At 43.5% G+C, this 26,072-nt stretch overlaps 2 protein-coding genes across 2 annotated transcripts in view; one reads left to right on the forward strand and one right to left on the reverse strand.

Annotated features, from left to right (window-relative positions):
- The window catches only part of syn3 (synapsin III), a gene marked incomplete at both ends in the record, with an annotated part of 133,779 nt that overhangs the window by 96,790 nt on the left and 10,917 nt on the right, over window positions 1–26,072 (reverse strand). The window contains one exon of the mRNA XM_080754064.1: window positions 10,026–10,083. Coding sequence (XP_080610190.1) covers window positions 10,026–10,083 — 58 coding nt within the window. The remainder of the gene's footprint in view (window positions 1–10,025; window positions 10,084–26,072) is intronic.
- On the forward strand, window positions 20,177–21,196 carry LOC308308466 (small ribosomal subunit protein mS31-like; the record flags this gene model as incomplete). The annotated part of the gene is made up of 1 exon (XM_080753881.1): window positions 20,177–21,196. One exon carries the CDS (start codon window positions 20,177–20,179, stop codon window positions 21,194–21,196), a length of 1,020 nt encoding a protein of 339 aa, XP_080610007.1.

Below are 26,072 nucleotides of genomic sequence, written 5' to 3' on the forward strand. Positions count from 1 at the left end.
AAGTTGACGTGTTTTTTTTTTAAGGGCAATAGTTGTATAATCGCAATAAAACACTCGAGGGTCTGCATCCAGCCCTACCTACGGAACTCGCCTGTCGGCTCGTTCCTGCGGTAAGGCTGTTGTGCAGGATAACCGTGTTATATGCACACCCTCTCGTGTAATATTGCTTAATTATATCAGCAGTACCACAGGACAATACAGAATAACTGTACAATGAGCTCTTCATTTTTGAAGAGATACATTTTGCTCGAATCCTGTATTGTAACTGGCAGCCATCAACTCATTATGAGGGTCACCGTCTAATTTTCCCAAGGCGAAAAATACCTCCCTCTTTTATTTACTGTGTCGCACTCATGGAGAACAGGGGGCGAGTAAATGCAGTAATCTCATTTACGGGACAACGAGGCGCCACTCACTCAGTGTGCCTCAAGGACATGCGCTTGGCTCCCGTCCCTTTCTCAGCTCTTCTTTACTGATACCCGCCTCTGAAAGAAACATCTGTGTGCTCAGCAGTGCAGGCCTTGCCAAGAAAGACTCTTAAAGCCAGAACACATGCACCTACAAACACAATAAACACATACGTGCACGCGCACGCAGCCGCACACACATACACCCACCCACACACACAGACACACATGCACGCACACACGCACGCACAGATACATAGATACACACATCCAACCAGGCTTACATTGTTGTTAGCTTTGACCAGATAAAACCAGAGAGTGGGCAAAGGTTCTGGCAGGAGCCAAACAGTCCACAACCTCAATTATTGTCTGGTTTGTGGGTAAAGAGACGCGCTAACAGACACAGTCATTGGGCGGTAATGGATGAACCAGTTGGTGCGGGGCAATGGCCCAGGGGGCAGGACCAGGACCCTTTTCTCCAGTGCCATGGTTACCATCATGGTAACACATTCAGACACAGCTCTTGCCCTGGGAAAGGAAAACAGGAAGTGATACATGGGACAACCGCCTTCAGAGCCGAGTCTTCTCATCTGTGGTCCTTCAATTCCTTTGCATCCAGACTGGCTTTTGGCTGACCATTAAAGGACAACTCTGCCCTAAATAAGATCTAGGCTCATTTTCCTATACTTACATTGATCCCAAATGACTGTCCATTGGGTCTATTAGGCAGAAATGCCCCTGTTGTCCAGTTTCTCCAGCAGAACCCAGCATCCGTCATAGCATAGAGTAGCCTATAAGCCTATCGCTTTTACGCTATTTGTTGCACTCAAAAGTTATATATTTTTTCCATGAACGCGTAGTTGTCATTAGAAACACATCCATGCATTGGTTGTCCCACATAAGCTGCATTAGTATGCTAAACAGATGTAATCTGTTCCGTGTTGTGGCAAACGTTCCCCCCAAAACATAATTTATAAGACTGGCGGCTCGTGTTAGGATGTGTGGCATGGATGTGTTAGTAATGACAACTAGTAATAAAAAAAACATTTTTGCAACAAATACTGTAAAAACTATAGGCTTATAGGCTCCACTCTATATGCTATGAGAGCTGCTGGTTTCTGCTGGGGAAACTGGACAACAGGAGCATTCCTGCCTAATAGACCCCATGGACAGTCATTTTGGATCAATATGGGTAGGAAAATTAGCCTAGATGTTATTTAGGGCAGAGTTGTCCTTTAAGGGAGAAGGTGCTAAATAAACATAATGCAGCTTGTGTTTAAATCTTACTATATCTCAAACTGGATATGATGCCTTTAATAAAGCCCTTTTCACACATTATCCATGTTTGAATGTACTGTACAGTATGATGTGCAATGAATATGTGTGCTTAGACCATGTGCACACGTCACTTACTCACCAGGATCTGGTACAACCAAAACAAGAAGTAGTGCAGTGCAATTTGGTATCTCAGCTTGTGAGCAGCAGTTGTCTGCTTGGTATAGTATTTTACTTAGGAAGTACAGTACATGCTAAATTTAGCACCTAACCACCACTCACCAGTTGTATTGAAAGTCCATCTGGAATCTTTGAAGTATTTTTAGAATTCTCCTAATCGGTATCATTGAATTACAGGTGTGTAAGGTGCCATTTTGTTGTGGTTGTGTTTAAAAAAAAGCAACTTGAACAATTATACAAATTGTATAACATTATGACATCAACACCGGTCAAGCCGTTATGTGATATTTGACCTTCCGAACTCTTGTCATGAATATCAAGAGAATGTCATGAATGTTGCCTTGTGGTGATTGCTACACGCTCAAAAGGAATTACTTCCAGATAAGGATTGGAATTCCTCTCTTTTGTTTCATCATATAGCTTGACTGAAACTTGACTGAAAGTCTCAATTAAAGTACCTTTTACACACATCACAAAGAAGTACAGTATATCTGCAGATAGCACTAATCACTATTCACTACCGCCTTGGACACGAATAATATTCACTGCTCAATAAAACGGGCAAACTAAAAAATGCACAGAGGAGTTTTATAAGCCAAAGCCAAAACAACAGGGGAAGACCCAACCAAAGGTGCCATACTGGACAAGATCAATGCAGATGCCCCTATAGGCCCCAGGGACAAAGTGAGCCACAAAAAAGGTACTGCTAATGTGAACTCAATCGGCTGTGCATTAGTTTTACCATTACTGACGAGGAGGTGCGGATGGGGCGGGTTGGGCATTCTGTACTCCTGGCTGAGGTCATAGGCCTGCTGAGCAGATGTTGCCCATGACGACCTGTCCAGCACATGGACGGGCGGGGGGAGGGGCAGGGTGTCTGCGTGTCTGAAGAACTTGCCTGGTTCTTTCACAGCCAGGGACGTCACAATGGGGGCAAAAGTGGGACTGAGTAACTAGGACCCAAGGTGGAGGGGCCTTAATTATTTTATACTTTAGCTATTGAAAAATAGCAGATCTACAAGCTCACAGCGCGGCACTCGGTGCCGCATTGTGGACTTGTAGATCTGCAGTTTTCGAAAAGTCGTGAAAATGTGTGCAAATCTTTGAATATATGTATTTTTTAAGGGAACATTTGTAACTCAAATTTTGTTTCTGGGGGGTCCCTGGAACTAAATAATTTGAGATGGGGTTCCGTGGCAAAATACATATCATTTTGGGGGTCCTTGACATGAAAAAGTTTGAACACCACTGACATAGAAACATAGGATAGCAGATCTACAAGCTGTGAGCTTGTATAGCTGTAAGCTTGTATATCTGCTATTTTTCAATAGTTAAAGTTATACCATGTAACTTTTTTTATAAAACAAATCTTAAAATTGACGGGCTCCAGACTAACTTTTTCACAGGTAGCACCGGTGCCACCTACCTTTTTATTAGGTAGCGCCACCAGAAATTAGGTAGCACCATCTTTTTCTTTGTATAGCGTGGTATTAATACATAGCCTTATCATGCTGACGATAGTTGTTCATTTCTGTACGACCATACCATAGGTTTGCCTTGATGTAATGATTGACAATGACCCAAACATGATATTTTACTAAATATTTTTTGTCTGAACTTTAGGTTTCTCTGCATGAGCAGCAGTAGTTGACAAAATAGGTCAGCACTAAGGCTGTGTGATATTAGGAAAGCCTTCGATATTTGATGACATTGTTGAATGCCTCGATAACGATATGTCTCATCTCATGATAAGTTAAAACGTGTAGTTTTAATGTATTTTTGCTTCAAGTTAATACTTGCAAACTAAAGACATTAATTCAAGAAAATTTGACAAGTATCTAGTCTAACAAAGGCAATATAATACCTAGAACTTTGACTTTCAACTTGCACAAAGTAGACTAAATGCAATAATAATATTAGGCCTGCTGCCATTCAGGATGGAAGAATAAAAATGTCCTTATGGTTTTGGAGTGATACTGGGAAGGCTGCTTGACATTAGCAGAAAACGTTCACTTGGGACACACACACACACACACACACACACACACACACACACACACACACACACACACACACACACACACACACACACACACACACACACACACACACACACACACACACACACACACACGCAGCACTCACTAGCTATGGCTAACACTAAAGACAGAAAAGTTCACAGGTGCCGTTAATTTCAGCTAATTGTCTTTGAAGTGAAAACGCGCATTTTGGGCACAGAGGAACTTAACGAGCGACAGCTGTTTTCAACTCCAAAGCGCACATAACAGTAGGTTAACGTAAACATCCACTAGCGATTGCTAATCTAATAGCAAACAAACACCCACAGCCCCGTGGATTATAGATTATCCAGGTTCAAGATGACAACAGAAAAAGCATGGTTATACAAAGAAAGGTTTTGTATAGGGTGACCAGACGTCCCGTTTTACCCGGGACAGTCCCGTTTTCAAGCTGCGTGTCCCGGTGTCCCGACAAATATCTCTAAAACACTAATATGTCCCGGTTTTCAACATTCACTGCAAAATTGTCCCGGTTTTCGCCAGAATTCAAATAATAGTTAGCTGTTTTCAGTGGTTGCATAGACATTTATCATGTTATTTTCATGAAAACATGCTCACCTAACCAATCAGAAAAAAGGAACAAATTCATTGCGTGTCTGAATTCAACGCTGTGGCTGTTTGTCAATCACTCACTGCCTGTTTGCAACCCTGCGGTGCGTGTGTGCGCGTGCACGAACGTTAGAGAATGGGCACGCGCGTGCGCGGTAACGTGCGCATTGCTTTTAGGGTCCCAGTTTTAGGCAACAGTGTTTTGCGTCCCGGTTTGAGTGGCTGAAAATATGGTCACCCTAGTTTTGTATCCAAGCAAGGTGAGCGAGAGAGAGAAATCTGTCTGTCTGTGTGACGACGTGTGCACCCCGCACCGACTAGCTAGAGTGTGTGTGTGTGTGTGTGTGTGTGACTGTGAGTGAGAGAGAGAGAGACAGAAGGGGAGGGGGCCAGGGGAAGGAGCAAAGGCTTTTTGCAGGCAGTTAGAGAGAGGGAGAGAGAGAGAAGAGATGCGGTCCCTCGATCAAGGATTTTCTTTCCTTTTTGACCCATCCTCCGCACATCCTCCTTGTCGCACGGGTGCGACCTAGTAATATTTTAACTCGCACTTAATGAAATTAACTCGCATATGCGAGTTAATAGGTCGCACCCTGGAGCCCTTATTGACCTAACTGTTAAATCGCTAAAGTTTTAGAACACCCACTCCGTTATTTTCAGCTTCTAAAGCCTTCTCTTTATATGTTTTCTATGATCCTGACCGGGGTCCGGTTTTCGCGGAAAAATAGCGTCATCTGCATCATCTGTATACGTTGGCCAAACACATCGCGGATCATACACACATGATACACTACCGGCCAATCACAGTGTATCTGCCGTCTCTTCAGGAAGTAGCCTCCCTCAGCTACAGTGTTTACCATGGTGAAGGATTCTTAACCTCTTAATCCCCAAATCCTGGCCAGAAAATTACGTTCTACCATGCGTTCTACCTCTCCACGGATTCGTATCGGTCGCGGTGGTTTGCGGCGCCGCTCCGGTGGTCCGCGACGACTCAGGGCGAAAAAAGCAATACCGCTACTGACCACTAGTTTAGCAACTTACACAGTATAGCTTTAAAGCACAACATGTGAGTGAATCCTTGTACCCAGGGCCCAGAATTTGGTGCGACACCCCTGGCGTGGCGGGGGGAGGGGTGAGGGGGGAGGGGTGAGGGGGAGGGGCAGGGTGTCTGCTTGCCTGAAGGACTTGCCAGGTTCTTTCACAGCGATCAGACCTCCTGGATTTATAACTGCCTAATTTGTCTCAATTGCTCAAATTGCAGTATTTATGCCATCCCATACTCCCAAGGACCGCCATCCCATACTCCAAGGACCACCATCCCATACTCCAAGGACCCTGAACAGCCAGCATACTCTGCATGCTTCTGGTGGGGACAGTCATGTTCCCAGTCTATGTCCAACTGCAGATAATGGGTGTTTTCTTTTGCATTCTACGTAGGGGTGTAACGATATAGTAACTGTATCGAAATATCGTTTTTAACTTAACAAATCGAAGTATATCGAAATGAAAACAGCTAAAATCGAATCGAATCGTTTTATTTTGTATCGTATCGAATCGGCAGTGCAAAGAATCGATTGTATACAACCACTATCTACACCTTTCACACAGATTTAATTTCTTTGCTAAATAGTTACTATATCGATTTTAAATCATTGAATCGAATCGTATCGTATCGCCATGAATGAACCAATATCGTCCATGTATCGTATCGTCAACCATGTATCGTGATATGTATCGAATCGCTATTAAAATGTATCGTTACACCCTGAATTTCTACGTGATGCACGGACCACGGTCAGAATTCTCAGAGGGGCAAAGCATCACTGGCATGGCAACAGGATTCAAGGGGCCCTCAGTCACACACAGCATCCCACTGGATGAAAACCTCAGCCTGGCACAGCAGTGCTACAGGCCTCCAAGACATTTCAGCAGGGGCGTCACAAGGGGTAGGAAAGTGGGACTGAGTCACCAGGGCCCAAGGTGGAGGGGCCCTAGTAACTTTAGCTATTGAAAAATAGCAGATATACAAGCTCACAGCGCGGCACCGAGTGCCGCGCTGCGAGCTTGTAGATCTGCCATTTTTGAAAAGTTGTGAAAATCTTTGAATATATGTATTTTTTAAGCGAACATTTCTAACTCAAATTTTGCTTCTGGGGGTCCCTGAAACTAAATATTTTGAGATCGGGGTCCATGGCCAAATACATATCATCTTGGGGGTCCTTGACATAGGTTTCTTGCACACATTTTCACGATAAAAAAAAAAATAGCAGATATACAAGCTCGCAGCGCGGCACTCGGTGCCGCGCTGTGAGCTTGTAGATCTGCTATTTTTCAATAGTGAACATTCATGGGGGGCCCGCAGTGAATCCTTGTACCCAGGGCCCAGAATTTGGTGTGACGCCCCTGCATTTCAGCCCTCTACTAACCATTTCATCCATTGAAAATGCGCTAGCGTATGACCAGGGAATGATTATTGTATCCCTTAAAAAAACTAAAACACACCACTGCTTCAAAGGAATACAAAAGGGAATGGTTTCTTTATACCGAAGATCATCGTCATAAGCCCAGCAATTCTCTAGAGCAGAACACTGTACTGTTCTGGATGCATGAACCAGAGAGTAAAGTGGGGATCCAGATAAAAGTCAATGGTCTCATTTATCTTCAAATGCTTTGGACTGGCAGAGCTAGGGCATCTCAATAAGGAAAATAGCAGTAGAGTGGGCTGACAGCTGAAGGTCAAACGTGGTCATTCCCTACCAACAGTGAGTTGCGTTCTGGATGCAAAATGTACAATACAGACTTATTGTTTCCCTAAAATTTACAGTATATGAACGTTTCATGATCTGAAGCCAAGAGATGAGATCTGTGAGAGTTTAGGACGGTTGGTGGTTGAACATAAGGATACATGAGTCACAATAAGTAAAACTGTTTGCGCTTTCACCTACATTTTCCCTGTGCATCTTTTGTTGTTTTATTTCTGATTTATATTCCTTCTTTTCTTTATTCCTTTTTAAGTAATTGCATGCCTTTTGGTGCCCCATGTAAAGCACTTAAACTAAATTAACTTGCCTTGCTTTTATGAACTGGAGTGTCTCTAAAATGCTTAAACATTTCAGGAAGATCAAAAAGCATACCTCCTCTGAAAGACCTGTGATCAGATACACTACTTTCAACACCTGTTGTGTATGACACACAAGAATGTGGTTGAACGCACATAAATCTATCTCGTAGAGGCGTTATGTACAGTATGTATGTAGCTTGTAGCTGTACGTCACTAGCCCAAATACCGTAGTTTAGTTTTAAGAGATTAGTAGGTAGCAATAATAGACACAACATGCTCAAACTGGAGGAGGTACTTGGCAAAAATGTACATGGCGCCACTTTAAAACATACTTGACAATATAGGTCATGGACATGGTAGAAAGAGGCATGTACCACATCAGAAAGCATGACAAACAGCAAATTCCCTCGTGTTTGACTTTCCTCTGAATCTCGCGGTTAAGTGTATTAATCATTACATCTGTGAGTCACAGGCTAATCTGCAATTTCAAGATACTTGAGCATCGGTTTACTGTTATAGCACTTTGAAACCTCAAGGACTCTGACATAGACAGTGACTATTAAGTTAATATACTCCAGCTCTGTTCGTATCATGTAAAATGTAATGGAGACCCTTTTTGTACTTGGCATTAAGGCGTCAGCCAAATGTAACATCAAAGTGGGCCATGTAAATGTGGAGGGATGATTCACAACAATGGGCTCACAAATCTAATCTGGAGGGGTGGGTGAAGGAGGGCGGCAGCCATAGTGAGGGATATCCCATTTCAAATCAGAGTCATCTATTTCTCTTCACATTCATATCAGGAGACTCACCTTATGGTGACTCTGTGTTCCGACTCTCTAGTCTAGCAACAGAAAGAGTTGTTGGTTGTTGTTTCAGGAGGGGTGCATGACAGAATAGAAATTGCGAAGGCCTCTTATGTTATGTTATGTGTTATGCTTATCACAATTACATTGGACGAACCAGATGTATTGATATAAGGGATTATAGCACACGTGCTAATTCTCATCACCTGTCCACCTGTCCTCTTCACACAGGGATTGGGTTACCATTATCTATGGACGTTCTGCAGAGTGCAGAAACAGCCAGTGCAGAGTCTGACCTATAACTATACTGTACTGTACAGTAGGTAGAGCTGTCTGCTGAAGTCAATTAGCGACTGGGTCGCAATCCGCGAGGAGGAAGGCTTCTGGGAGAGAGCGGAGTGGTCTGGCAAGAACAAAGTAGGTCAGTATTGCTCTTGAAGTGAGGCGGCCTGCTTGTGAGGCTCATGGGGTGCAACCAACCCCCCGTTGCGGTTCCCCTCGCTGTTGATATAGGGAGCCTAATTAACTTAGCTGCATGTTTTTATTGGGGTTCACCATTTGCTACACCCAAAGACCCAGTGAAAAATTCAGGGCACGTTCATTTTTGCAGGAAAGTCTTGATTCCAACTCCAGTTCCCCTTTATCATGCTCCAGACTAACTGGGATTTGACCACAACAGTAGAGAACTGAGCAAACAGGCAATAAAATCACTGATCCCACATTTGCGGTCCATATTTCCTTCTACCATAAAATCCCACCACTTAATTTCAAAGACTACTCTAGTCTCAACAATGGCTTGCAGATGTATGGCCGAACAGTGATTTGAGGGAAATTAGATGCTATCTACCCACTGTTAATACTGTATGTCTAGACTTTACCAAGTTTGTGCCTATACATAGACACAGCCAAATGCTAAAGCCATTTTTTTATAGTATAGGGTTGAAAGCAGGTAACTTTAGGGGAAAGTTCATCGGGGAAAAGGGTTTACTTTCCCCAGACTGCCCCGATTTAAATATCACCTTGATATTTTCATCTCCCCAAATTTTAGAGACTCACAGAAGAAATAAACATTGATGAGAGTTACAGTGTAATAATATTGTAATTGGCCCACAGGAAAAGGTTGTTACAGTATATAAAGCCAATAATTCTTAAACCTGCCGTATATATGTGATGCGTGAACAGCTGTACCATGTCAGCAATGAATATAATGGACAGCATGTTTCTAGTTGTTAAGCTATAGAGCTACGAAGTCATGACGTCACTCGCTCATCCCCCGGTTCTACGGAAGTAATTTCTCTATGGAGAATAACATTGAGTCATCTTAAAATCGTCTCATATAAGCATTGTGGTCCAAAAATAAACAAACGTCTCCACGATATTGTCGGGAGGTGGCTCTGTATGGTTTATGATAGTCAGTCACTAATATTGATTTGTCTGTTTCTGGTGAAAATGTAACTAATTCGGCGACAGTAACATTAGCGTTTTCTCACCATCAGTTGATTCTTCATATCCATATGAGTCAAACCGCTGAGATCATTTGTTAATGTTTGGAACACAGTCCTTATATCACGCAATATGTTATGGAGAAAGCAATCAAAACCCCAAAAACATTACTGAAACACATTTGAAGTATATTTTCATTTAAAGTGATATTGTCACAAATGCATCATACCTGTTCCACACGGATCTCATATTCCCCATTCAGCTTCTTCCCTCGGAAATACTTGGCCCTGCATGGAAAACGGGAGACAAATAATCATGGAAATGGCGCAATTAAATACTTCCTCCCACACCAAAAGACATGCATGTGAGGGACATACTGTACAGTACTCTGGCCTTGACCTCAGTGGCTGCCCATTCTGCTAATAGCCAAATGCAGAGGACACATTTCCTGATGGTGATAAATTAATAAATTATATAGTCTAAAGAGGTGGCATGGATTTCATCATGCCACCCCAAACTCAAACAAACTAAAGGTTTGCTTTGAACGACTCTCAAACAGTACCTCCCACAGTAATGGAGCCATGTAGCCTATGAGGACGCATGCACAATGCACATACAGTCACCGCTGGATACCTACAGTACTGTAGGTGTTAACTTATTTGCTGCTATGGCCGAAAATCCAGAAAAAATCCCGTTGTACTGCCCTGCCATGCCCGTAGAACCCGGAAATTCCCCGTTTTTGAAAAAAAATAAAAAATAAAATCAAAAATGTTTTTTTTTCAAAAAAAGATTTTTGACCCCAAAAAATGTAGTAGGCATGATAGCAATCGCGAAATTGCATGTTTAACCCCCATAGCAACCCCATCTTTCAAACATGGCAGCCATCTTTGTTTACATTTTAGGAAAACATAATGGCTGTTATCTCATGAATGCCTGAACGGATTTCCATTCGGATTTTTTTGTTTGAAAGCTGTGAGCAATGTGGACACACGTGGTGCATTATCTAGGCATGGGTGTGCATGATCCGTGCACTATGAATTACATGGAAGTCTATGGAGACAGGGGCATATGAGAGTACGAAGGTATTGTTAAATGGCAGCAAATGAGTTAAAGTAGCCTATCCATATGAATAGGGTAGCCTACTTGGGCTTGTGAATCTTGGGGATGTGCAAGCCCACCACTCACTGGTAAACCTGGTAAACTTGATATGCAAATAATAGCCATTTGATTAGATAGGCTATATGGCGCGTCGTCACTCGTATAGCCTAGAACTCTATGGTTCTAGCATGCACTGTTCCGTGCCGTTCCTGCGTGTGCATGTGGGAAATATATTGGCCTGACGGCGTCCGGTCACGTCCGGCCTCGAAAGCACTACTGGGTGCACCCCACAAATGTCTGGCCAAAATGAACTGATAAAACCACAACTAGAACAGAATTCAAAAATAAAAACATAACCAGTTGAGGTGCACAATACTTGAAAGAGTAATTGGAATCAATTACTTTGTTTTCCATCAATCGCTAAATAGAACAGCAGAAAAAGCCACTGCTATTCTAAGGAAACCATTTAATAACTAATTGCACCAGAAATATGCCACTGTGGCATAGCTATTGGCCATGTTAGCTTATATAGTTTACGTCAACATTTCAAGCAAAATGTGGTAGATAAATAAATATAAAAATTCATGCTTAGCATTAAGGGTGACCAACTTTAACAATGTTCGCCTGGAGTTTTGCAGTCAAGCGAGCCATCTATTCCAGTTACACTAGTTTCTTATGCAACTTCAAGGCTAAGAAGCCACCTGACGATCATATGAGGAAAAACAGGAATTATCCCTCAAGCCACCAACCACAATCGACAACACAACACACAAACTAAAATGTCTTTCAACAAGATGTTTGTTTTAGGAATTTTGAAGACAGAGACACAGAGGGTATTTTATTTATACAATTTATACGATCTATTCCATGGGTCTTCAACAGGGGGTCCGGGACCCCTAGGGGGTCCTCAGAGTTACTACAGGGGGTCCTCCAAATCTTTGAGTGATAAAAAGTTTTTTTTCTCCTTTTTTATATTAACCACTTGAGTCCATATTATGAGAACTTTAGCCAAAAATAGCAGATCTACAAGCTCACAACGCCTCCCGCTGCAAGGCACGCACACACGCACGCACACACACGCACACGCACACACTCACGCACGCACGCACACACGCACACACGCACACACACACACACACACACACACACACACACACACACACACACACACACACACACACACTTACTTTACCAAACACACCCGCACACTATACCGTATTTTTCCAAATAGTAGCCTGAGCGTTTAATTCGCAAAATCAATTTGAACCCCGGCGGTTAATTGGTGCCCGGTGGCTATTTGCAATACTTATTTACGTCCATTTGATATACGGTAATACAGGTAATACAGCGATTATAAGCAATTAGGCCTAATGCTGTCTCCTCAGCCAGAGAAATAAAACAAAAACCTGTTCTGACGATTCAGGACCTAGGACAGTGACAGTGGTTAACCAAAAGAACACTGCACCTCATCACAACACAATGCAAAGAAATATTGATTCTGTGTTATAAAGAATATATCTTGTGGAGCTACATTCTCTCTAAAGGGAACACATTACAGCAGGAGTCTTCAATGTTTTCAGGCCAAGGAACCCTTTACTTTAGCTGATAGAGAGAGATGAAGCGGAGACCCCTACGATATATTGTATACAATTGTGTTGCAGATTAAACCTTTTCATAGATTTGTTTGTGTGTGCGTGTGTGCGTGCGTGCGTGCGTGCGTGCGTGCGTGCGTGCGTGTGTGCGTGTGTGTGTGTGTGTGTGTGTGCCATAGACTGTACAAAGCGAAGCCATTGGTTTCTATGCAGCGCAAATGACACAATATGGGTCCTTGGCATGGGTGTTGCCATCATAGATTGAAATGCAAACAGAGGAGGCTATTGGCTGCCAACGGTCACGTGCAACCGCAGGGATACATGGGAGAATGTGGTCGGAGCCTCCCGAAATACAGCACACAAAGAAGAACACAGCCGGCTGGTATCAGTTTAGTTGGCCACGCCCCCCGCAACTTTATCATCAATTTTAACATAACTGGGACCTTATTTTCACAAAACGCATATCATCGTGATTGAGAGGCAATTTTTAACTAGCGATAGGAACCATAAAGTATTCATGAAAATGTTAATTAAGGTTAGAACACGAAAGGGGGAAGTGAATGGGATCCAATGGAGAACAATTCTTTTTGCAACCGGCCAGGGGGAAAACAGCGCAACTAGCGGCCAATCATAGGAAGTTTTAGTTCCGTATTGGGCTCATTTTAAATAGGCGGAACTCTCCCCCTGGTGTATGCATCTGTGTGCGTGCACGTGTGTGTGTGTGTGTGTGTGTGTGTGTGTGTGTGTGTGTGTGTGTGTGTGTGTGTGTGTGTGTGTGTGTGTGTGTGTGTGTGTGTGTGTGTGTGTGTGTGTGTGTGTGTGTGTGTGTGTGTGTGTGTGCGTGCGTGCGTGTGTGTGCGTGCGTGTGTGTGCATTCACTACTTACGTGTATTAGTATTCAAGTGTGTTTTCACATCTTCTCATGCACACGGTCAGGTACATTATTTAACACTATGTTTACTACCATGTTCTGTGTTTGTGCCAATAAGCTCTGTGGGTGCAACTACTGAACTCTTGCCCCTAGCAGGCGTGGGATGGTTATCAATCTGTCGAGGGCCACATGCCGTGCGTGGTGTAGGAACCAGGCTACATGGTTATCAATCTGTCGAGGGCCACATGCCGTGCGTGGTGGTGTAGGAACCAGGCTACATGCTAGTGCCTTTGGTTAGTGGGACGAGCTGTTGGGATTTAGAGCTTGCCTCTTGACCTATACTGACTCACACAACATAACACATTTCCATTGAAGCTTTCGCCTCACAGACCCTAGTTAAACAAAGACATTAGCCGGGGAGCCACTGGGCCAAAATGAGAGAGGACCTGTGATGTCATGACATACTCCAAATTTTTGTTTGTCCTATCAATTTGGTCAATAAGGTACACAGAATGAGAGGCCTGCTCTGCCGGAAATCCTGCGAAAAAAGGTTTCCCATTGACTTCACTATACTGGAAAAAAACACACCAAAAAAAGTAGCATGTGAGGGGTCAAACTAAGGGTTCTTCATGATTCTGAATCCATTGCAAGCATTTGTTTTGCATGAAAAACATTCCTTGAGCTAGATTTCAGCCTCTCAAACCTGTGAAAAGTGATGAGTCATCACTTTTCACCGTTATTTTGGTCCGTTTTCTAGCCCAAGGAATGTTTTTCATGCAAAACAAATGCTTGCAATGGATTCAGAATCATCAAGAATCCCTAGTTTGACCCCTCACATGCTACTTAAAGCATATTCTTTTTGGTGTGTTTCTTTCCTTTATATTGAAGTCGATGGAGTGAATATACAAATGGCCATAACTTTTTTTCGCAGGATTTCCGGCAGAGCAGGCCTCTCATTCTGTGGACCTTGATGACCAAATTAATAGAAAAAACAAAAATTAAAAGTATGTCATGACATCACAGGTAACATCCTATTCTTTGAGCTTTTGGGCCTGTGGCTCCCCGGCTACATGCTCATCCTCTTCACATTCCCTGAACCTACCTCTTAACTCTGCCCTCTTTTTTGGCATTTTCCCCAACGTCATTCCCTTTTAAGACTGTTCATTAAAACCCATTTAGAACCGGTACACATTATTGTGTATCATTATGTTGTGCTTTAACTATTGAAAAATAGCGGATATACAAGCTCACAGCGCGGCACCGAGTGCCGCGCTGCGAGCTTGTAGATCTGCTATTTTTTGAAAAATCGTGAAAATTAGAATTTTGACCCCGATTCTATAAGTGTCTTTTGAATCCTTCAAAGGTTTTTTTGAAAAACCCATGTTTCTGTGTCAGCAATCTGGCCAGCCATCGTCAAAGAAAAGGTCCTTTTCACTTCAACTGGAGCTCAGTTAGTCTGTTCTTGAGAGACTACTATGTCAGTGGTTCTCAAACCTTTTCATGTGAAGGACCTCCAAAATGATATGTATTTGGCCATTTATTTGGCCATCTCAAAATATTTAGTTCCAGGGACCACCCAGAAGCAAAATTTGAGTTACAAACGTTCGCTTTAAAAATACATATATTCAAAGATTTGCACACATTTTCACAACTTTTTCAAAAAATAGCAGATCTACAAGCTCGCAGCGCGGCACTCGGTGCCGCGCTGTGAGCTTGTATATCTGCTATTTATCAATAGCTAAAAAGCATTCAATAATTCTAGGCCTAAATGGGTTAAAGTCCATTTTACCCACTGAGGGGACCTTGTTCTTAACATCTCCCAGCTGTTGGGCTTTCATGTCCAGAGTCTTCCACCGTCTCATTCCCGCTCATTTTGGAAGCTGTGAATCTCCAGGATGATTGACCTACGTACTGTACCGGCGATGCCCTCAGTCACCCTGGTCCGCTGTCAAACTCTGGTGGACCATGGGGCGCCCGCTGGCCTACTGGGTCGCCGGTTCGATTCCAAATCCGGACGACCTTTGCCGCATGTCACTCCCTGTCTCTCCCCCCATTTCCTGTCAGTCTACCGTCCTATCCAATAAAGGCATAAAAGCCCAAAAAACAAATCTCTGGTGGACCATATACCGGTATATTGCAATGACGCAAAATCAGCACGCAAACTGGCCTAAAAATGACTGGTACGCATTTTAGGATATTGCAAAAACATGTCGTCACTCTGAATGATCAATTAAATTCACAGGCTCTCTGGAGTGAGCAACCCCTTAACATGTGTCCAAAAGTAAACACCAGGCTCAAGAGAAAAGATTAAGCTTTCTCTCTCCCACTTGTGCACACACCCACTATATAAACAGCATGGAGCGGAATCCAGAGGGTGTTTTTTTTTTGTCATGAGAATATGTCCCTTCCTCTATGTACCACTAATAGGAAGCATATGAGTCATATATCAGGACAAAAACGTGAAACCAAAGCCCTTTTTACATGGTTTATGGCAATACGAGTTCAGGTTTTTTTCTCATGGGGCTTTGAGGGTAGATATGTTAAGATGTAAACAATGTGCTAAGTCGGGGTTGAATGGGGTGATCCGATGCTCATATCATTCAGAGCACAGTGCAAACAAACTGACAGCTACTTGGCACAAAGGCAATACATGTCACTCTGAAGTGGGCATGGCATGATACAACCAATAGGAAGAGCGGGTAAAAGAGAGAGAGAGAGACAGAGAGACAGAGATATAAGGATTGGTGGCAGTGATGCTTGCAGAGACTGAGCTGTGTACCACTATTGTGCCTCAGTCAGTGCCGGGGGCCAGGCCTGTCAGAGGAGAGCAGGGTTACCCCAGAGATACACTGCCTCTTCTCTGGAATGCCCAGGAGGAGATGTGGCCTCTGGGCAGGGTTGGATGGAACATCCACTCCCTACACCATACATGGGCAATTGGCGGCCCGGGGGCCACATGCAGCCCCCACCTTCACTTAATGCGGCCCACAGGTTAATAGCAGAATACTGATATATTATTGATTTCAGCTGTTACAATTCCATTTCCAACCATGCAAACATGATTCGCTTTAGTTCCTTCAGTCTATATTAGTAGCTTATTGACTAGTACAAGTATTATGTCCAATATATTTGTATTTAAGTTCACAAAGTTAACATAGGAAGAACATATAAATGCATTTGAAATTAAATGAAATTGTTACTTTTCAGGATTCCAATTCAAAAACAGCAAAAATAGCAGATCTACAAGCTCAAAACGTGTCGCACTGCGACACGTTTTGAGCTTGTAGATCTGCTATTTTTGCTATTTTTGACTGCATATGCATTGTGGCCCTCTGGAGTGAATGTGAAAATATAGTGGCCCTTTCCACCATCAAAGTTGCCCACCCCTGCCCTACACTATGATACGTTTATATACTCTCCAACTATGAGCATTCAGAAATAGTACACAACCTGTTATGTAAACCTTTACGTGTCATAACAATACTCGGGAGACCACGCGAGTCGGGAACGATGCAAATCTGGAACGAAGCAAGTTGGGAATGTCACATCGGGTCATGCGAGATCCGCTGTACCCATTGTTAGAGCGCCCAGTGTGGCACCCGTTACCAAAGTACTAATAAAGTTATATATTACATACAACGAGTCAGTGACGTGCAGAGAATGTTAGAGAGGCAATTTCTAAAAGGGTCTTTTGCAGAAAATAGCAGACTCACAACGTGTTGTGCTGCAACGTGCTGTGAGCTTGGAGGTCGGCTATTTTCGGTACTTGATATCACACTAAACTAAGCACAATCAAGTGAAAACTGGAAATGCGTCATACGGCATGGATTTCTACACAAGAGAGGGCAATTCTTTCAACATAAGATGCTGCATTCAAGTTCAGGAGAGGTTGGACAAGACAATTCTTTTGAATGCTGCCTTCAGGTATGGAATGGAAAGGGGGCATTTGGGTTTCTTTCACCATGGTGAAAACTGCATTCATGGTCTGGAGAGAGGGCACTTTTTACAGATGGGTAAAAGGGCAGGGGCTCAAGCCCCCTTTGATGTCTATGTGTGCACGTGCCTGCAATGAGTTAATGAATTTATGCACAGGCACCGGCCCATCAGGAATGATGCAAGTCAGGAACGATGCCCGTTGGGAATGCATGCCCCACTTGTTTAAGCAATACCCGTCTTACTTGTTGTCAGAGTAAGAGTACCCGTTCTCGGACAGAGATAGGTTTGTCCTCCTCCACAGACCCACAGAGACAGACAGGGGTCAGGGGCGCCACACTAAATTCTGGGTCCTGGGTACAAGGACTCACTGCGGGCCCCCCATGAATGTTAACACAGCGCGGCACCGAGTGCCGCGCTGTGAGCTTGTAGATCTGCTATTTTTGAAAAATTGTGAAAATGTGTGCAAGAAAACCATGTTTCCATGTCAGTGATGCTCAAACTTTTTCATGTGAAGGACCTCCAAAATGATATGAATTTGGCCACGGACCCCCATCTCAAAATATTTAGTTCCAGGGACCCCCCCCCCCCCCCCCCCCCGGAAGCAACATTTGAGTTACATATGTAACTCAAATGTATTTTTTCACTTAAAAAATACATATTCAAAGATTTGCACACATTTTCACGACTTTTTCAAAAATAGCAGATCTACAAGCTCGCAGCGCGGCACTCGGTGCCGCGCTGTGAGCTTGTATATCTGCTATTTTTCAATAGCTAAAGTTACTAGGGCCCCTCCACCTTGGGCCCTGGTAACTCAGTCCCACTTTCCTACCCCTTGTGACGCCCCTGGAGACAGATCCAGCCATTCAAGGTTTTTCGGTTCTGGAAACCCTCTGGGCTGAGCAGGGTCACACCCCGGGGTCATCAGCAACACATGCGCTCAGTTTAAAGTTGACCGGTCGTATCATGCACAACAATGGAGAGGTGAGCAAGCAAGCTCACAGACAGGGGCGTCACAAGGGGGGGGGAAGTGGGACTGAGTTACTAGGGCCCAAGGTGGAGGGTCCTGGAATTATTTTATTGCGACCGTCAGGGAGCAGTTTACTATGAAAACCTCCACCGGCCGTCCGTCCGTCGGTCGGTCACACGTCACACGTCACACCTTTGCCCTGCTCATATCTCCGCATCAGTATATAGGGCTTGTTTGTTTATTGTATGACATCACGCCACATCATCAGCTGTGGACTCTGTGATGTCATCGTATCGCATCAGTATATAGGGCTTGTTTGTTTATTGTATGACATCGCGCCACATCATCAGCTGTGGACTCTGTGATGTCATCGTATCTCCATATATGGCCATCTCCGTATATGGAGATATAAGTCGTCCATGCCCAAGTATGGGCTGGTGAGGTCAGACTTTGTGTGATGCGTAGGTTATCTCCATATATGGAGATTCAACATTCCAGGCAATGCTCTCTTCCCTGGTGAGAATTGCCCCTTTATATAGGGCTTGTTTGTGTATTGTATGACATCACGCCACATCATCAGCTGTGGACTCTGTGATGTCATCGTATCTCCATATATGGCCATCTCCGTATATGGAGATATAAGTCGTCCATGCCCAAGTATGGGCTGGTGAGGTCAGACTTTGTGTGATGCGTAGGTTATCTCCATATATGGAGATTCAACATTCCAGGTGTAACTATGGCTACCCGTATGACGTGAGAGGTGGAGGTTGTGATATTTGTGGAGATAAGCGACCAACGGTCGCTTATCTCCCGATTAGGGAGTCTTACTGGTACTTTAGCTATTGAAAAATAGCAGATATACAAGCTCACAGCGCGGCACCGAGTGCCACGCTGTGAGCTTGTAGATGCAAATCCTTGAATATATGTATTTTTTAAGCGAACATTTGTAATTCAAATTTTGCTTCTGGGGGTCCCTGGAACTAAATATTTTGAGATGGGGTCCTTGGTCAAATAAATATCATTTTGGGAGTCCTTTACATGAAAAAGTTTGAGCACCACTGACATAGAAACATAGGTTTTTCAAAAAACCTTAGAAGGATTTGAAATATTCAAAGAAATGTTCACGATTTTTCAAAAATAGCAGATCTACAAGCTGCGCTGTGAGCTTGTATATCTGCTATTTTTCAATAGTTAAAGTACCCAGGGCCCAGAATTTGGTGCAACACCCCTGAAGTTCACAGATCAACTTCCAAAGGACCCGAGAGAGTGCGGTGCCAAGTGTGAAGGCGGTCAGATCTGCAGTTGTCCAGATTGAAGCAACGATCCGACCAACCATGCCAATATACTAACTGTATAGGCATATATGGAGATCCAGTTTACCAGAACTGCCGATCCAACAGATATGCCCACATGTGGGCATGCCATGTATGGTCATATATATACTGATGACATCAAGGATCTCCATATATGGGCATAAACGTGACAAGGACAAACAGATACAGAGATGCAGTCCCTGGATGCATGAGACGTACAGTAAACACAGAGAAAGTCCCTGGGCTCAGACAAAAAAAACAACTAGACCCTCGTGCTATATACCTGCAAGGACGTCATTGAACGGGATCTTGATAAACATGTATAGAAGATTATTTTATACGATGTGCAGAGCTCGGAATCGTGCAGTTGATCTCTATGAGGCATGTTTGTTACAAACGAAAGATGACATACCTGCGCTGACCGTATCTGGGGTTGTATCCATGGAGTCAAAGCCCTACGATTCACTCCCTCCTATGCAAGATGGCAAATCGTTAAAGGAAGGAAAAGTTGACTCGGAAAACATCGAGATGTCCGAACAAGTGGCAGAGGTTGGAGTGGTTAAGACAGAGGCAGGTACCATACAGCATATAAGTGATATAAGCATGACTGGACTACGAAGATCAAAAGAATTCGTAGAGCTAAAGAACACAGAACACACAGAGTCTGAGAAAAAGAGTGACTCATCAAAGAGCAGCAAGGAGAGCCTCCTGGATCTCCTGAGGGCCATGAAGGTGGATGTCACCTGCAAGAGGAAGTTAAAACATCTGAAAGTCCTTCACTGCTCCACATCCACCACAAAGCCCAAGCCAGTAGCTATGGAGAGCATACAGAGTATGTTTCAGAAGGCCACCGAGGAGGCATCTGTCCAGAGTGAAACGCTGAATCCTGAGCTGGTTGCTGCTGCTGCTGCCTCAGCCGCTGCGACCACTCTACCGAACCAAAGCCAGGCCGAATCTGAGATTCTGAGACAAATGAGGAAACATGAGGCAATTGCTGAGGCCCAGAAGAAAGGGGAGGTTAACAACCTAGGTGTCATCATTGCTGACATGAAAGTGGGGACGGGGCCAAGCAGACCGGATGCTCGGCCAACTAATCAGATACACTTTGATGAAGATGGGCCAGGGTACATACATGACAGAGCCACAGCTCAGCTGAATGGCGTCCGGAGAAGGAGGACCCTGTTTTCAGGGAAGAGACTTGGTATGTTTTCCCCAACTGTAGACCAAGAAGCTGAGAGCTCAGTAGCGAGGCCAACCCTATGGGACATCGACTTTGCTAATCAGTTAATTCGGACAACCAACCAGTCACCCCGCAATGCTTTAGAAGAAAGTATTCAGTGGACAAAAGAAGGACAACTGTGGCAGTATCCAATCAACAATGAAGCCGGCCTAGAAGAGGAAATGAGTGTCCCGTTCCATGAACATGTTTTCCTGGAGAAACACCTGGAGGAAGGCTTTCCCCAACGAGGACCGGTGCGTCACTTCATGGAGCTTGTGGTGGCTGGTCTGGCCAAAAATGCTCATTTGACAGTTCAACAGAAGAAAGAACACATGTCATGGTTCAGGGACTACTTTCATCAAAAAGAGGACCTCCTAAAGGAGGCTGAGGTTTATTTACCTTAACAACGGGTATTGGGTAAACATACAAATATGGATTGTGTTGTCTAACCTGTGATGTCATGGCATCAAGGGCAAACAAATCACTCAGCTCCATATATGGGCACAAAAAGGCCTGCCCATATATGGACATATTCTGTTGCCATCAGGGATCTCCATATATGAGCATAAAGGTGACAAGGACTGACACATAAAGACATGTCCATATATGGGCATATACTGATTACATCAGGGATCTCCATGAATGGGCATACTGTAAAAGGGACAAGGATCGACAGATATAGAGATCTCCATATTGGCACAAAAGGGAAAAGGACCAAGCGCCCAGAACCACGATTATGCAATGCGATGCAAGAGTTAGTCTAGCTAACACCAACTCTGGACTCCTGGATCGCTGCCCTCTACACTCTCATATCTACAGCCGGGGTTTTCAAAGTGGGTGACAGGGCACCCCGGGGTGCCGCGACGGCAGTCCAGGGGTGCCGCGAGATAATTTGATAATATTTGGAATTTATTTGGACATTTGAAAAAATATTTAGTATCATTTTAAACTTGAAGTACAAACGTATTTTCAGTCAGTTCTAACCAAAATGGCTATTATCTCAAGGTTTTCCTCGCAACATAATCACTCAAATATCGTCACTGTCGGGCAGAAACCTTGTATCTTCCAGTTTCAAATGTGTACGTCTTTTGGTTAAGTAAAGCCCTGCTTCATCATACAAGACCGTCGCACGAAACTAGTGAAAACAGACATCTACAAGCACACAACGCCTCGCTTAGTAAATTTTATAGATGATAAATAAAAAACAAACAGTTTTGGACATACAAGGTTTCCACCCGACAATGACGATATGCTATAAATATAAGGTGCTAGGAGTGAAAATTATAATGTAGGATTAAAAAAAATATTTATGGGGTGCCCTGAGACAAAAAAATAACACCCGTGTGAAGTGGAGCTGTGTGTGTGTGTGTGTGTGTGTGTGTGTGTGTGTGTGTGTGTGTGTGTGTGTGTGTGTGTGTGTGTGTGTGTGTGTGTGGATCATGTGTACCGATTTTTGTGACATTTGAAGAAAATATGTAGGAAAAGGAGCAAAAAGTGTGTTTTGGAGAAAATTCAAGATGGCGGACAATCTATCATGGCGCAAATGGGCGTGGCCTATATGGGGAGATGCGTCATGGCCCAAGGAATCCAGGGAAAAATATTTTTAATTTTCCGACCTACGGTTCAAGAGTTACAGGCCAAAACGTAAAGTGGGGTGTTATGGCGCCACCATGCGGCCAAATGACACAATTATTTTTCATTTAATCCTTGAAATCATTATGAACCTCCTCTCCAAGTCTTGAAACTCTAGCCCCTATGGTTTGCGAGAGACAAATAATTGAATGTGAGTTTTTGCGATTCCCATTATAAGTCAATGGGGGAAATTAATTCACTAATAAATTAATATCAATTAAACTATTGAACCTTTCTCTTAGAAAAGTAATAGCCCACGATTCCCGAGTAAGCCGGTCGATTTGACATATGGCGCGAGTGTGTGGTGGCAAAACTGTGGGACTAGTGGCGTGCCGAAGTTTAGGAAGTTCAGGCTACATACACACACACACACACACAGACACACACACAGACACACAGACCCACACAGCCACGTATAGGGAGCCTGTGCTTCACACAGCTCCAAAAAGTTTGGGAACCCCTGATCTACAGGGTCTTGAGCTCTACAGCTTTGTTAGCTAAGCTGCTGCTCCACAATGCATCCACGTAGGTGGTGCGCTTCTTGCCTTTCCAGGCTTTGCCCTGGGTTGGCTCCCATAAAGACAGTCTGTCTGCATGCCCCTAGTTCTGGGTGCCTGGTGTGCCGCAAGCCTCATCCTTCTCTCTCTGACTTTGTCTTAGTTCAGGTCCTGTTCTGTTGAAGCAGCCCAGGCCTGAGGTATTTAGGTCCTTGACTGGCTCAAGCACCGTTCAGTCTGCAGTGGCAATGGTTTGCTCACCAGTGAAATTGCCACCACCTGGTGGTCAAATCTGGGATTGCAGGACTTCCGCATTTAAAACTCTACTGCGTGTGCATCTACCGTTTGAAACCCTAGTGCGTGTGCTCGGTGCTCAAGTCTTCTGCATTTGATCACTAAAATTTGGAGCACAAATCAAGAAAAATCTGAAAGTAGTTCTTCATGGTGCTTCATGCGCTGTATTGGACGGTTGAAATTAAAAGGGAAAATTTACAGCACTATGTGATCAATGAAATGAATGAATATTATCAACAAAAGCATCAAAAATATTATAAAACTAGGCATATTTAGCCAAAATATGCATTCACATGCTCTTTTCAAAAACAGTAAAACAAGACTTTAAAGAGAAGGGTATGCTTGTACATTTGAACACAGTTCCATGATACATGGCTACGTTGTGCTGAGAAAGAGGCTAAGATCCGCCTCTACTCTGAAGTGAGATCGTATGTATTTTTTTAATTAATGTCAGTGCTGAAAATCCGGCCTCAACATAGCAGCGGGAAGTCATTTACAGCAAGGGGGGGGGCTGGGCTTGACCCCTCATGCACGCACGCGGAGCATGCGGGCTCCGCTCAATATCCCGACGGGCCGCTATTCCGACTAGAGTCGGCAGGTAAGTTACTCGTCACGGTTACTGAGGTTAAGTTTAGGGTTGGGGTTAGAGTTAGGGTTAGTTTTAGTGTCAGAATACCGGCCAGTCGGCACACTGATGCGCACCCGGAGCATGCGTGCCCGCGATTCTTCGCATACAAAAAAGGTTTTATCAGTTTTTCTTTGTGTTTTTATCGGGTTTCCACAGTTACATTTAGCAAAACAATAGCTAAATGTAAAGCAAAGCATTACACAACACTGGGTTGTTGCAGTTTTCAGCACAATTTTCTTCAGCATGTTTAGTTCCCAAGTGCGGCTGTAATTTACATTATAGAGCAGGGTTCCCCAATTAGTTTTCCCAAAGGGCCGAATTATGTCTAGGTTGCCAAGCTGAGGGCCACAGCATTGCTTGGGGCAACGGTGGCGTTCCTGCTACTCCAGCGACAGTTCAGATATCGTCGTTGTCGGGTGAAATAAAATCTTGTCCAAAGCGGTTCATTTTGCATTTATCAATTAATGATTTAAACTAGTGAAAACAGCTGATCTACAAGCACACACACTTTCTAACCACCTGCCCACTATACCAAGACATCAGAGACACATACTTCCCACAGATTACACACACCCGAAGTGAAAACTCGACCAATGATAAGAAAAACTCCCATACCTACTGGGAGAAATACAACAATGCGCGAACACAGCAGCAAGATTTGTGAACTGTTGCGACAAAAGAAGGCTAGAAAGACAACCACCACAAGGACTACAGTACAAACCATGGATTGACATCTAGACCTACTGCACATACAGTATGAAACAGAGCTGATACCTTTAAATGCATTTTGAGAAAAATAATGCTGCTATTTGTACCCTGTATATATATATATTTAAAATGTCACAATGCGACATAGCTCTGTTTACACAATGCTGTACCCCCTCCAACTGTATATATGTTCCCCATTTTCAACAGTTTTTATTGTATTTGTGATACTTGCTTTGGCAATGTAAACGTATGTTTTCTCATGCCAATAAAGCTCCTTTGAATTGAATTGAATTGAATTGTGTTCGGCTACGCATGTAGGTAGGTAGGTATGTAGGTAGGTAGGTATGTAGGTAGGTAGGTAGGTAGGTAGGTATGTAGGTAGGTAGGTAGGTAGGTAGGTAGGTAGGTATGTAGGTAGCTGTGTGTGTTTGGGTTAGGGTTAGTCCGTAGACCAATCAGGGACCAGCATTTCTGTCCTGTGCGAATTCCGTCCTGCACGTCCTCCTCACCCTTTAGGGATATATATAAGCAGGGGGGGGGAGAGCTATTATTAAAGGATGGTCCTTTAACTCATTCCCTGCCAGGCCCGATAGTCCCGAGATTATTCCAATGTCTTTCCCCGCCAGGCCCGATAGTCCCGAGAATTAAAAAAAAAAAAAAAAAAAAATCAAAAAAAAGTTTTCACCCCAAAAAAATGGAGTAGGCATGATAGCAATCGCGAAATTGCATGTTTAACCCCCATAGCAACCCCATCTTTCAAGCATGGCAGCCATTTTGGCAGCCATCTTTGTTAAACATAGTGGCTGTTATCTCATGAATGCCTGAACGGATTTCCATTCGGATTTTTTTGTTTGAAAGCTGTGAGCAATGTGGACACACGTGGTGCATTATCTAGGCATGGGTGTGCATGATCCGTGCACACCCAATTACATGGAAGTCTATGGAGACGAATGGCAGGTGGGAGTACGGAGGTATGTTAAAATGGCGGTCAATGTGTTAATAATATCTTAGGATGGATAACTGTTATAGTGATGAAATCTAGATTAAGGTCATTACAAATCTGATTAACCTTGCCTCATTTTATCGGTGTCAAAATGATCACCAATTCAACCACGTTTCTTTTCTTTTTTCAGTGTCTAAGCAATTTAGGGCTCAATATTAACCTTTGGTCTTTGAGCAACATGACAGCAATATATCATATTGCTGTCATTGAATAGGATATGTTTTTTATCTCATGGACCTTTGCCCACGCAGCAGGGTAACCTTCCTCCTGTGGTGTTTGTGGACTATAACAGCTTTCACTCCAGATAAAATACTTTTGTTGGCAGTTGCATGACATCCCCAATAAAAACACTGCTAGATAGGATCAATGTGAATTTATGGAGATGCAATAAAAACAGAAAGAATCTGTTGACTGAATGAATATTGGAACCCTCGTGAAAAACCGCAATGTTCACATTTATCGATATACTGACCACCTCACTTTGAAATATACTGCGTTAGAGTCAGCAATTATATAAA

This window comes from Nannobrachium achirus, assembly GCF_963921795.1.
Source record: "Nannobrachium achirus genome assembly, chromosome: 23".
Taxonomy (NCBI): domain Eukaryota; kingdom Metazoa; phylum Chordata; class Actinopteri; order Myctophiformes; family Myctophidae; genus Nannobrachium; species Nannobrachium achirus.